This window comes from Lepisosteus platostomus, chromosome 6 (genome assembly GCF_059453375.1).
Source record: "Lepisosteus platostomus isolate fLepPlt1 chromosome 6, fLepPlt1.hap1, whole genome shotgun sequence".
NCBI classification, from domain to species: domain Eukaryota; kingdom Metazoa; phylum Chordata; class Actinopteri; order Semionotiformes; family Lepisosteidae; genus Lepisosteus; species Lepisosteus platostomus.
The window spans coordinates 65950797-65964304 of NC_142616.1; the positions used below are offsets into that span (position 1 = coordinate 65950797).

At 47.7% G+C, this 13508-nt stretch overlaps 1 protein-coding gene across 2 annotated transcripts in view; it reads left to right on the forward strand.

Annotated features, from left to right (window-relative positions):
- The window catches only part of rad54l2 (RAD54 like 2), a 61329-nt gene that overhangs the window by 23240 nt on the left and 24581 nt on the right, over window positions 1–13508 (forward strand). Inside the window, exon 1 of one of the 2 annotated variants that reach the window (XM_088637008.1) lies at window positions 6993–7803. The exons of the other annotated variant lie outside the window; for it this stretch is intronic. Coding sequence (XP_088493134.1) covers window positions 7770–7803 — 34 coding nt within the window. The 5' untranslated portion in view covers window positions 6993–7769. Of the gene's footprint in view, window positions 1–6992; window positions 7804–13508 lie in introns of those variants that run through there. 2 annotated transcript variants of the gene reach the window in all.

Below are 13508 nucleotides of genomic sequence, written 5' to 3' on the forward strand. Positions count from 1 at the left end.
TTACTTGGCACGCCTGAAAAAGTGATGTGTAAAAAAACAAAAACAAAACGGAAGAAGCAGAAGAGAGTGTGATTCAGGATTGGTTATTTTGTGAGAAAGGAGCAGAGAACGCACCTGAAAGCAGCCCACGGCAAACATCCTAAGGATGACCAGACCACACCTGCTCCCGTATCTCCTGGGTATAGTCACTCTACCACATGCCAAGGCTTGATGGGAGGCTGCTCCGCACTGATGAGTTGACTGGCTTGAAGGGATCATCTCCCAGTTCTCGGAACGATCCCGGAGAGAGAGTGGGATCCTGCCGGGCACTGGAAAGGGAGATGGCCCTCTTTCGGACGCGGCTGCAGCCGAGGGGGTCCCGGGGTTGGGGGGCTGGTGGGGGGTGGATGGGGCGGCCGAGCCTCGCAAGCTGTGGACACCGCTGAAGAACGCGGCCTGCCCACGCACGATGAGGACGTGGCCTGTAGGGGCTGCCCAGCTCTGCCACGAGGAGGAAGCGGAGGAGGTCTGCCCGTCTGTCGTGCTCCGCTGACCCCCAGTCCTGCTTTTAAACCGCATTCGTGCTGTTTGTGAATGGCTTTCCGACCAGGGCTGGAGTCCAGTTTGTGTCGAAGAAAGAGGATTTTTGTGTTGCATGTCTTTCCTGGACCGAAAGGCGACCGCTGATCGTAGGTTAATTTGATTTGTATTTCATGTCTGTGATCAACAGACACTGAGCATTACTTACCAAAAACAAAAATACCAATTAACATTTTTTGGGGGGGCTTTCCTTTGCTAAACAAGATAAAATAGAGCACTGTAGTGCCTTCGGAGGTTTATTAGTGAAATGTATCGCCGCTGTTCGGCCACCTCAAGACCCGTTTCGCTCCAGATCAATAAACGCAAAGTTATGAATTTGACTTCGTTGCAGAAAGACGCATCCAGGTTTCCAGGAGGTGTTCAGGCAGCACGTTGGATACAGAGGCTTTGTTTCTCCCCTTTAAAGCTTGATACTCTTCGGTTACGTCGTCAACTTGAAGGAAATTAAGGATTTTGACTGATCACCGTACGAAATCACCCGCGAGGTAGATGGGTGATGGGTGCTACCCTGTCCAGCAGGTAGTTTTGTATTTAAGTATGGGTGCCTGTTGCTTCTCTGAATGAAATGCAAAGTTTTTTCTTTACGTACATAACTGCAACCCAGAATACCTGCACCTGTGCAACCAGCTGCGTCTCTTTGTCGTCCCGTCGCCGTGACAACCGTTGCGTGCGTTGTGTGTGACGCTGTCTTACCCACGTGCGTCTCCATTGTCTTTTTTTGGGGACTTGACGATCAGAGAGAGGTTGCAATGGGTGCCCTACAAAAAGAAATTAACAGTCACTGTGCCTCCTTCTGCTCCCAATTAAAACGGAACAGGCAGAAAAAAATAATAATCCTGGTCTTTTTTTCCTCGTTACCCAGAATTTCTATTTCTATGTTATTTCCTGAAGGCATAGCTAGTATTGCTAGTGTACCCCCCCAGAAAGGGCATTTTTGAGCAATGCTGATACAGACAGGGGGAAAAAAATAACTTGGATATTAATAATAAAGTAGATAATATATTAATAAAAATATAGTACAAGAAATTGACTGTGCCTACCAATATTTGCTGTTAGTATTAAGCGCATCATTTTTCTTGGGACTGAAGGAGAACTTGGCCTGTTTTTATTTTTCCCTAAGGAAAGAAGTGCGAGGCTGTAGGTGTGGCCCTCTCTGGTAAGGTTTGTGTGGGGTGTCTACTTTACAGGCGTGCCTGAATTCAGAATGCGCCTCGTTCTCTTCTCCGGGTGAAGAGCTGAGCTGACCTTCTGTGCCACGCAGGGCTCCGGTATTCGTCTCTCTCGCAGGGAGCTCTGCTTTCTGCGGCGGGGCTTGGATTTCGCCTCTGCATAATAACGGCCCGCTGCTCCTGAACCCATTCCTCGCGCTCATCATCGCTGCAGCTCATTGGATGCTCAGTTTTCTGGGGTCTGAAGCACTTCATTTTCCCAAATCCTTTTTAGGTCAAAGCTTAATTAGCTTTGCATTCATCCCCAAGTCTGTAATCGACAGCAGCCAGAAAACGCCGTGCCCATCGTGTTCGAGTTGGAGGCTCACCCCCGCAGGCTCAGGGCACAAAGCAGGGCTGTATCCCCTGGGCAGGACGCACGCAAGCCGGTAGCAAATTTGGAGATGTAGGATGTCCTGACAGCATGTCTCTGGAACCACGGGAGGAGCAAACCAGCCCAGATTCGGGGAGGATGTGCAGATTCCCCGAGAGAGAGGTCCCCGAGCCCAGACTCAAACCCAGGATCCCAGCGCTGTTAACCACCTGGCTCCCATGCGACCCGGCCCGAAGGATGAAGCAGGCAGTCGCAGAGGCGATCTCCTTTAAAATTGTTTCTCTGGGCCACTCGATGCAGTTCTGAGACACTGCAGCAATCGGATTGCAGCATTTGCTCTGGTCCTGGGGCTCTGACACACAAGGCAAAAGGACATTGCAGAGGGAGGCAGGAAAGAGAGGAGATTAAGAAGAAGAAATAGCAGGACGGGCCATTTAGATCCATAAAGATTGTAAAAAATGTGTCGATTACTGACCAGAAAACCTAATGAACAGTGGGTCACAAAAATACCTATTAATGCTGTTGTAAAGGAAGCAGATGGGGGTGTTGTCCAATCACACCGGGCTGCATCCATCACTATAGAATCTAGTTCTCTGCCCAGGCTAATCCATTGCTGTTGTGCTTGTTTCAATCTAAGAATAACATCCTCGCCTTTTGGTTAATCCTTTCATCAGACAAGCAAGCCTAGATAACGTTACCTGCAATGTAGCTGGCTTGAAAGGAAGGCCAGTGAGCTGAGAGCACAGAAATGTGACACAAGCATGCCGGAGACCAACAGAGAGGTCTGCACGTGCCTGCTGTACATTCAGATACACAGGCTTGCGTTTCAGATGGCTCTTTCAGACGGTGACAGACCTGCCTGTCAACTACTCGTCCGACTTTTTTTTCTTTCATTTGTTTTTTTAACCATGTAAGGTTACCCCAATATTTATGCACCCAGATCTAGATTATGTTGACAGGTTATGTAATGTTCCCGTTTGGGTTGTTTTTTTTTTTAAGATCTAAAACGGAAAATGAAAGCAGAACAGTGACTCTGCACTCGTATCCGCAAGTGGGCCATCAGATTTTTGTGGTCATGCGTTGAGGTACCAGATGCCTGGACGCTGAGGTCACAGACGTTCCCTGTGTAAGGGTTTTTCAAATGGTAAGAGTAGATTGTTCTGCCTTTGCAACCCTGAAAAGAGCTCCCTGTTTGTGGGTGAAGAGTGATCTCCACTTTGTCCTTTTTTCCAGGAACACCTGTGGCAAGCTGTTTGCATAGCATGTGTCCTGGTGCAGAAACTGCCCATTGTCCAGCAGTCTGAGGCCCAGTCTGCTTTTCTAAGCCGCAGGCACTTGTATAGCCCCACAAGTCCTGGGCTGCGATTTTGGGACCACTGGATTCCACAATTTCCGTGAATTTTCTCCAACGAAAGACTGCAGGCTTTCAAGGCGTTCCCAATGTGCAGCCCGCCACGAGGACCGAAACAAAACAGTGTTGAGTTTGGAAAAGGAGGTCAAAAGGAGTCCATCTGAGTCATGAATATCGGAGATGACACGGAGATACCGGAGGACGATGCGGAGCCGGATTGCCAAAGTTGTCCGCTCCGCGGCACGGACGCCTGTGGCATCAAAGGCCTTTGCTTTTCTGCCTCATCCCACGAGACATCTTGATTTCCCAAGACCAGATTCGTTTTTCCCCTCCAATGTCGCACGGAGAAACCGCGGCGGTCATGACCAGGGACCTGTCATGGAGCGGATTCCATTCAGAACCGGCAGCCGAGTCCCCCTCCGCTGCGTCTCCAATCGCACGCTTTGGTTGCGTGACCTTCCGGTGCGCTACCGAAATGGATATGTGTCTCGGTTTCATTTACACGCTAGACACCAGACGCCCGTCAGGGCATTGTGTGTGAGCTCTGGAGAAAGTGGCAGGGACCTGGCAGAGCTGGGTCAGTCCCGGGCACGCCGCTGCTTACTGAGTGGCACAGGGGCTCCTCCATTCACTCTCGATTCCACATTCAGTCTGTAACACAGCCGTGTGGGGGACGCGCTGTGACGACGGCCTTCAGGACGGGGAGCCATGAGGCGTGAAAATTGTTCGGAGTTGCAGGGCGGATCTGTGGCAGGTTAAAAGCCTAAAACGGGCCGGAGACGCACCGGTTTTGTCGGTGTGTGTTGCGTTCGACGATGGGGAGAAAATAAAAGATAAAAGCCTGTCAAGCGCAGCACGCGGCAGAGCGTGGCGCTGTGGGTGAAGCCGACAGCGGAAAATAAAATGATCAGGTAGAAGAAGTGTTTTTCAAAGCCCTACAGGGGTATGGCTATGAACTCCCTCTCAGGGGCGCATCAGCCTCGAGTCAAGTGGTCCCGTCATCCCCAGTCTGCAAATTTAATGTTTCCTTGTGGAAGGAGACTGAAATGTAGGTTACAGTATCTCTTTGTTTGTATAAGTGATCTTTTTTTTAATCCCTGTGTGTTTTGAATATGGGCTGCTGCGCTGTCGGATGGCCTGGTGAACTCACCACCCCTGTTACCTAAGACAGCCCTGCTGAAAGGGGCGGGGCTTGGTGATGGACGGGGAGGGGAGGGGAGGGCGCTGGAGGTGGGGCCCAAGCAGGGTTCTCTAGGACAGGCGACGGCTGAGAGCGTCTGTTCTAGAAAGTCTCTTTTGTAATTGCCCTCAGAGCGCGGTGCGCGTCCGCGGCAGCTGTGACCCCGGAGGGCTCGAATCCAGATGTTCAGCATCACCAGCTGCTGCAGCAGACGCTGGGGTCAGGCTGACACGCATGATCTTCATGCACAGAAAGGGCTGGTGTTGGTTTCCAATAGCCGAGCAGAACAAGATCTCTAGTGGCACTTTTAAGTGTAACTGATATGAACAACAAGGTCTTCTATCGCAGGGCATTTATCGATCTATTTTATTTATTAGTAGTTGAACCTGTATTCGATGTTTACTTAATTTTTTTTTTCCTGATCCGTCTATGCTTTAGCTCGGAGACCAAAGGAAAACCTCTCGCTATGCTTAGTTATATAACAGTCATTTTACCTACACTTGACAATTCTGCTGTGAAAATAACGATCGCTTTTGATTGCGAGTCCATCGTCATTTTCTGTTGAACCAGAAAAAAAAATGACAAGTAATCGGTTTATTCCAGGCTGAAAAGAGAAGAAAGGAAACGCAACTGTTTCGGCTGTGGAGCCTTCTTCAGGTGTGAGAAAGACAGGGCAGACGGCAAAGGTTATAAAGGACAGGAGAACAGAGCCGGGAGAGAGGAGGAGGCGAGAGCAGGGGAGAGGCAGAGAGGCCACTCAGGTGGTGCGAAGTCAAGAGAGGTGAAGAGAGGGGTGAAGTCGAAACCTACAAATGAAAAGAGAGAATTAGAAGAAAACAAGTCTGTCGTTGAGCGAAGGGGGAAGGTGTGAGCCGTTTCAGGATAATTTTAGTTTCTGATGTCTTTCTGTTGATGGAGTTAAGAAACCCTCCTTTGAGAACGGAGATGGAGAGATCAGTGTGATGATGGGTGTCAGAGGTGAAGTGAGAAACTATGGGCTTGGAGAAATCTTTCATCTTCACAGCCCTGACATGTTCTCTGAAGCGGTCTCCGAGTCTCCTACCTGTTTCCCCCGTGTAGATCACGGGGCATTTTCTGCAAGAGTTACAGTAAACAAGGTGGCTGGAGATTCAAGATGTAATCTGAGTGATTTGTCCTGAGGGGCCATGAATGAGTGTGGTGTTAGATGTGTACTTGCAGGTGATGCAGAGAGCTCTGTTGCAGGGGAAAGTGCCTGGTGTGATCTAAATTAAAATAAGCTTTCTCTGAACCCCCAAAACAACAGCTAGATTGAAATTATTATTAGTGTAACCCCCTCCTGGGGCCAGTGACCCCCAGTCGCCCCCGATTCTCCACTCGCTTTCCCTCTCCCTGCTGTGGGGGGCACTGCCGCCCCCCTGAGCCCACGCAGGACGAAGGGAATGGACACAGGGACTCTGTTCCCTTGGGGCTCCACGATTCTTACCGTAGCATTTAAGATCACATCTCTGGCAATAACCAATATATTCTAATGAAATCATACTTTTTTATTATTATTATTAAGAACAATTTCATTATTATTATTATTATTATTATTATTATTATTATTATTATTATTAATAATAATAATAATAATAATGTGTAATGCATTTGCGTATCCCAAGGAGTATTTTAATTGTTCTTCATTGGAAGCTGGGAAACGCAAGTTTTGGGGTTTTTTTAGCTTGCGCGACCTCCATATCCTTCCCCCGCCCCGACTCCCACCTGAACTCTGACCATTTCGTTCCGGACGGACGGTTCTCCCCACAAGCAGGTTCTCCCTGCAGCGCCGGGGCGGGCCAGTACGTCATTTAACTTGTTGCTGGTGCTGCCTCTGTTCTGTGTTTATGTTTTTGGTGATTTCCTGTAATGTCTTTGTATAGGAGCGCACCAGCAAATAAGCATTTCTTTGGCACTGGTGCACACATGACAAACACACCGAACGAAACCCGCAAAGGGCACCGAACTGGCCGCAAAACTGTAACTTTTATTTACAGCTGTCGTTGTGTAACGTTGGGTGGTGCACGGTACCTTTTCCTGCCGGCGCTAAGAGCTTTAAAGTGTGGGGGGGGTCTCCCGCGGTCACGCTTCTCGTTTAAAACCGAGCTGCCGCATATGATCGGACGTGTTTCATCATCCCATTTCATTCAACGTGGAGGGCATTAAAATCTGAGCTACTGTCGGCACAATGTCAGCTGGTTTTGCGCTCCCCCCATGAGGCAGTCCGGGATTTTCATTATAATGTAAATTTAGGTAAGTCCAGGATCTGCAGACCCTATCCCTGTGTGGGCAGTCTACCTCTCTGTGATGACACGCCGGACTTGCACACATTTCATTGGGGATCTATAAGCTGACAGAGCCATTTAAACAAATGGGTCCTGGTTAGACATGTCCCGTTTTTTGGAGTCAGGTCACACCAGTTTAGGCACCAGTTTGTGCCCCTCTGCCCTCCCTCTTAATTTCATTTCCACCTGTGCCGTTTCAGTCCCTGGTGTTTTTTAAAAGCAAGTGCAAACAGTACGTTTTTTTGGGGGGAGGGGGGTGTTTCTGTTCGAGAGTCGTGTCGAAAGTGGGGGCTCTCGGGTTCAGCTCGTCGCGGCCTGGAGTTGAGGACGAACGGTCCCCGTGCTGGTAGATTACAAACCTCCAAAAGGGGGCTGTTACGAAAAGTCGGGAATGAGAGGGGTGGGAACGTCGCCAGGAGCAAACCAGAATGCGCTCAGCCAGCGCACGCTGCCCGTGCAGTCCCCCCCTGACGGGGCCCCTTCCTTGGTGTGAATGGTTATGTAAGGACTTGGGGTTTTAGTTCCTGGTGGCTGCCGCTGGCTTGATTTAATCACAGAGCCTGGGACGGTTTCAGTGAATGGGGACTGTGAAGCGCAGCAGCCAGCGAGCATCAGTGTAGTGTGCCTGCCAGCCAGCCAAGTAAGGAGAGCTTACTTGGCTTGCCCCAGCCTGTCATCCCTTTCCTGCCTGCGGGTCAGCCGCGGCTGCTCAGCCAGGTGAAGGTGGGGAGGATCTGGACCCCAAGTACCCGGTCTGATCCAGGTCCAGGTTCAGGGGGGGGGCAGACAGTCCGGAGGGAGGCCACATGTGACCATGCTGTTGCTGGACGACCCGGAGTCGTTCCCAGGTACGTCCGTCTGGGTTTGTGCAAGACAGGGTTGTAGCCTCCGGACGTGTCCTGCAGACCTCACTTTGTCTATGCGGTCTAGATCGACCACAACAACCAAAAAAAAAAACCTTTAAGGGCTTCAGCCAGCCAGCAGTGACAAAACGCTTTTTGTTCTTTCGCCACATATTTTACCTTTTAAGCATCATGTAACCCTAACTTCAGTCCAACTTAAAGGTTATTTCCACTTAATAGAACTTCATTTGCCCTTAACTGTTTTTATTTAAAGTCATTGTTTCAACATTTGATTGTTCGTCAGCCTGAACCTTTTTTTTTTGCGCCGTGTGCTTTGAAGGGTTTTCTGGAGTTTTGTCTGCGTTGTCGGCGGTGGCTTACTCGTGTTAATTTCCATAAATTATACTTATTCACGCCACACCAACGAGTTATTAATGGTCGTTTTCCATCCCGCTTTGCTCGGCTCTGCTGTTAAATTGCAGGCATCTGAAGTCTTAAATGTTCTTTAGTTAAAAATTATTTGTTATAATTATTATTCTGCTTTATTAAAGCCACTCAGTCACCCTACTGTTAGAGCATATCACTCAGGACCTAAGTTGTCATTATTCTCAGTGTATTAAGAATGCCAATTCTGAATTTTGGAGCAGTGTGAAACTCTTTGAGCTGTTTTATTGATCCTTTTTTAGAAGGGACAGCATGTGGGGAAAAATAAGTTTCAGAACGTCAAATTTAAGTATGCAGCTGGTGTATATCTGTGCTTGATTGGTCGTAAACAAACCTTTCTGGTATCCATAACTGTTGTTGCATCAGGGATTGCATGTAAGTCTTCCAAAAGTACAAGAAAATGTATAAATCATGATATCTGGGTTAAATTATTACAGTCCTTGCATTTTTAATTATACAGTTTCAGTCTGCAAGGCGGCACAGTGGTGCCGAGTTTAGCATTGCTGCCTTGGGACCCTGGGTTGCTATTTGCATCAATTTGTTTGTTTGTGTGGGTTTCCTTCGGGTTCTCCGGTTTCCTCCCACAGTCCAGACATATATACTGGTAGGTTAATTGGCTTCTGGGAAAATCGGCCCCGATGTATCTGCATGTTCGTGTCTGTACGGATCCTGCAGATCGGCATCTCGTCTGGTGTGTAACCTGGCTCATGCCCGGTGCTTCCCAGAATACGCACCCAGCCACCGTGATCCTGAGTCGGATAAGAGGTTTATCGATGGTGAAGGCCGACTCAGATTTTAGCTGTAGTCCGTACGAATGTTTTACACTGCTAGCCTGCTTCTTGAATGTTCTTGAAGAGTCTGAATATTGCCACGGGAGAAGACGGTGAGGTGTTAACTGTGGCACACCGTTTCAGAATGGCACAGAATTGCCAGCGTTCTTCCGCAGTTGTCTGCCAGCGTCCATATCGCCACTCTCGTACCTTAACCAGCAATACTGCCAGAGCCCAGCCAGGGACCATGTGTAATACAGCCATACAGGCCAGTTGTTACAGAGGTGTATTTGACAGAGCTCATTAAGAGACTGCAGGGGAGGCGTTAAAGTGTCAGTGGGTACAACAAACGTAGGATCAACCATTTAGGCCGCTTGTAGGGAAAGAAAAAGGTTCGGAATGACGTTTTGGAACAAACCAACATTATTCAACTTCAACTGTAAGGAGTCTCGTAGGAGGAAACACGGTTTCATGCCTTGATTTGGATTTCAAAGGCGCGAGTTTGATATAATTGTGATTTTGATTTAGCATGAGGAGTTCAGCGGCGCGCTGTCACATGGATGGGGGGGGGGAGGAGGGGGCTCTGTGGGCGTGAGGGGTTCCCTTACTACATTGGAAGGATTAGTTTGATTCAGTTTAGACCAGCTGCTGCACATTGGCGAGGGGGAGAGAGAGAGAGAGGGAGACGGGGAGGGACGTGCCCCAGTGTGAGAGAATGTGCTGTAAAACCAGGGAGGTTTCTGTGCCGAGATCCTGGGGTTTGTAAAACGACCGTAACCCAGGGGGGTGTGGAATTGTGTGTGCCGATGGGAGCTCCTCTCTGGAAGCAGAGTCCGTGGGCACTGGAAGCACAGAGCTCGTGTTGTGTAACACCTAAGCTTGTCCTTATGTAACCACTCTGTCAGCAAACGACTGCACTGTCTCTGCCTGAGAGCCTGTTGTGCTCGTGGTATATTTGTGTCCGAACTTCTGCTCGTCAGGAACAAGAATAAAAATAGGTCATGTTCAGCTAGAATGGGGGTTATACTTAAATGGGCTCTTCACTAGAATAGATGGGTTAATAGCCTTGAGGGGCACTAGACTCTGTGCAGGTTTCTTGGGTTTTCCTTGGTACCTGGTTTTCTGGACAGTCATGAGCTGTTTGTTAATTTCTGTTGTTTTCCCCACTTTCTGTGACTTACCCTGCCTGAAAGTTAGCGACATTTAGAATATAAAAGAGTTTGAATATTGTATGTAAAAGGTAAAAACATGAAGAAGTAGAGTTTGCTTGTTTGTTCATAGATTTGTTTGGCAGACTTATGCTTTTTAATTAGAATGCTAGTTCTGCAGTGTAAAAAAAGGCTCTGCATGTACTAGAGATGAATCTGGACCTCCTGACACCTGAATGGCATATTGCTCGAAACGTTTCTTGTTTACATGCAATGATTGTGTTCAAAACACTGGAGAGTTGAAGTGCTGTAATACCCTGCTCTTCATTTCCACACACACCGGTCACACACAGAATAAAAAAAAAACCACAAAAAGTATTGAAAACAACATAAATCTATTCTTTTAACATTCCATGGATGCAAAACCTTCGCCATCACCTATTATTGCGATAATTCAGATATAGAATTCAGAAGATGATACCTGCTTGTCGAGTATGACCAACAAGATGGTGCTTCTTTAAACAAATGCCTAAAAAGATGTCATTGCTACTCTGAATTAACTTACATAAATTTATTAACCCTGTCCTGAATCTGCCTGTTTAAATCTAGGTCAGCTCTGACAGTGTGGTCAGTGTGAATTGTGCTTCAGCCTGCCTGAGGCACAGATTTATCACCAGTTTTATTTTTACAGATCCGGCTCAAATCTCTTTCTCTTTGTCCTGCTGGTATACGTCTGGCTCTGAAATAATTACCTTGAGCATTTTGACAGTTTCACAGGCTTCCAGTTTGACAAATGCATTTCTATTTGTAGTCTTTTTGTGGAAGAGTCCGGAGGGAATTTAAGTTTTCAGAAAAATAAAAGCACCGGGATCTGAACTGATGAAAGCCCGAGAAGTTTTTGTGCAAGACAGAATCATCTTTTAGGAAGATCTGCGTGCTCACTGGCCACACACCGCTGGAATAGACACTATGATCCTCCTGTCTTGTAGTTTTTTAAAAAGAAGCTTTAAAAAAAACAATGTAGATTTGTTTTTCCATTCGTGGGAATGACAGATTGGAGGGGCTGTGAAGAGCATGTGTAATATTCGTGCTCGAGTGCGGGTCGCTGTAGATGTAGATTGTAATCCCGCGTCTCTTTCCTTTAAACAATTGTGGGATCAGGTGCTCCTCACCTCCCCTCCGACACCTGCAGGCTGGGTTAAATCGGCGTCTCTGCGTGCCCCGAGCAATTTAAGGATGAATTCGTTTTCCAAACCAAGGTGTGCAACTTAAAAAAGCAGTGCAGCCGTAGACAGCCCGTCCAGCACCGGCCCTGTGGGACGGAGCTGCGCAGCGGGGTGCAGAATGCGCCCACATGTCGCTGCAATGCTCGGAGTGGGTAATGCTGAACGAGTAAAACGCAGTGTTGCTCACTGGATTCACATAACATAACATCACAACATCGCTTTATTAGCCCTATACAATTTCTTGCATTATTAATTCGTCTTTTCACAGACCCCAGCTTGCTCTCCATGAGACACACAGACAGGGAGAGAAGCTGGGGGTCAGAGCGCAGGGTCTACCATTTATACGGTGCCCCTGGAGCACCTGGGGTTAAGGGCCTTGCTCAGGGGCCCAACAGAGTAGGATTCCTCTGCCGGCCGCGGGATTTGAACCGGCAACCTTCCAGCCACAGGCGCAGATCCTGAGCCACAGAGCCACCGCTGCTTACTGTAGAGTCAGTTCTGGTCGGGGGTCTTACCCGGGGCTTTTCAGTGTGTACACAATACTGAATCACCCGATTTCTTATTATCGAACTGCAGGGATGTGTAGGGTTGAAACTCTTGCCTTTAAAAAAAAAAAAAAAAAAAAGACTTCATGAAATAAATATCCATGTATCTCTGAACATGAAAACACATTTTGCTGTGCCTTCAGCTCTAGTCCCCTTTGCACCATGCTGGCAGACCGGCCGATTCGCTTGTCCTGTCCTGAGTGAGGTTTTGGCGTGCCAGGAACATGCTTGCTCATTACCAACCTCTTTGATCATTGTAGATTCCGTGCCTAATTGTTTGACTTGTGTGCCAGTGAGTGTTACCCACCAGGCAGGCATGATCGGGCATTGTGCCACTTTCACACAGGCAGGACAGGGCTGGGTGTAGGCTGCCCGTCTCCAGAAAAGGTTGTGAAAGACCAGTGGAGGGATGGAGAGCTTGTTTAGCTGAATTGTCCTCCGTTTCTCACAGGGACTGAGGAAGTGGCTCTACAGCAGTGCCTAGGGCGGAACAGCTGCTCTTGGTTACAAAGACTTTTACATTTCTCAACCAGTGCATCCGTACAGTTTACAAGACCTTTCTGTTTCTGCAGACTTGCACAGTGCATGTTGCAAGTGCGTGTCTACAACATGCTTTTGAACAGTAAATTAAAAAAGATACAGGATGCTTAAAAAAGGCTTCAGCTTAAACAATGGTTGTACTTTTTCTTTCGCATTAATGCTTTTGGTTAAGGTCCCTGTTTTTTTTTTTTTACCGAATTTGAAACCATTTCTACTGCTGCGTTTTAGGATCTATGAAGGGTTTTGTGCTTTCCCACTTTTAGCATCGCAATGTGAGGAAGCAGGCAAGAGGGGTACTCCACATTGCTGGTGAACATGACAATACGAATAAGAGGTACTGACCTGCTTGAAGGTCAGCAAGCAGTGCCGTCTAAAGCAACTAGGATTAATCTCTAGCTCGTTAGACCGTGAGGTCATGGTGTCTTGATTTGTGCAATTATGAAGTCCAGGATTCTCTCTTTTCTGTGCTGGAAAGTAATCCTATATTATGCTTCAGTCTTCGGCCAAGTACTCCAATCTAAGTGAGCACAGCTCTGTGAGAATATTGAAGATTGAAGCCATTTCTTCTCCTTTGTCTGGTTGCTCTTTTGTGTTGATTTCAAAACTCAAATCTGGGAGAACGCAGCACATTTCTTACTATGCGGTACCAAAAGATCTGGACATTGTGGTGTGCTGTCTCACGGCCGGGAGCAGAAGTCCGATTTCCATTAATAGTGTGACACCATCTGGCTAAAAAAAGAACAAAGACTGGGCAGGATCCCGACTGCTTAACTTCACACCAGTCACCCCAGCTTCTGACTGCCTGCAGAAAGGAATCCAGAACGTGTTCTGTCTGACACCAGTGAGTGTTCTTGCCTTTCAAGTACAGTTATGCAAGTGTCCTTTAGAGCAGAATAAAACTGTGTGAACTGAGAGGAGGAGAAGGGTTTTTGTAAACTTATCTGCACTAATGACATACGTGTCTTGATATTCCTCCCAGAGCAAGGGAGTTTTTTCTTCCGTGTCATGCTTTATAGTTAGAGAGATACAGATGCACAA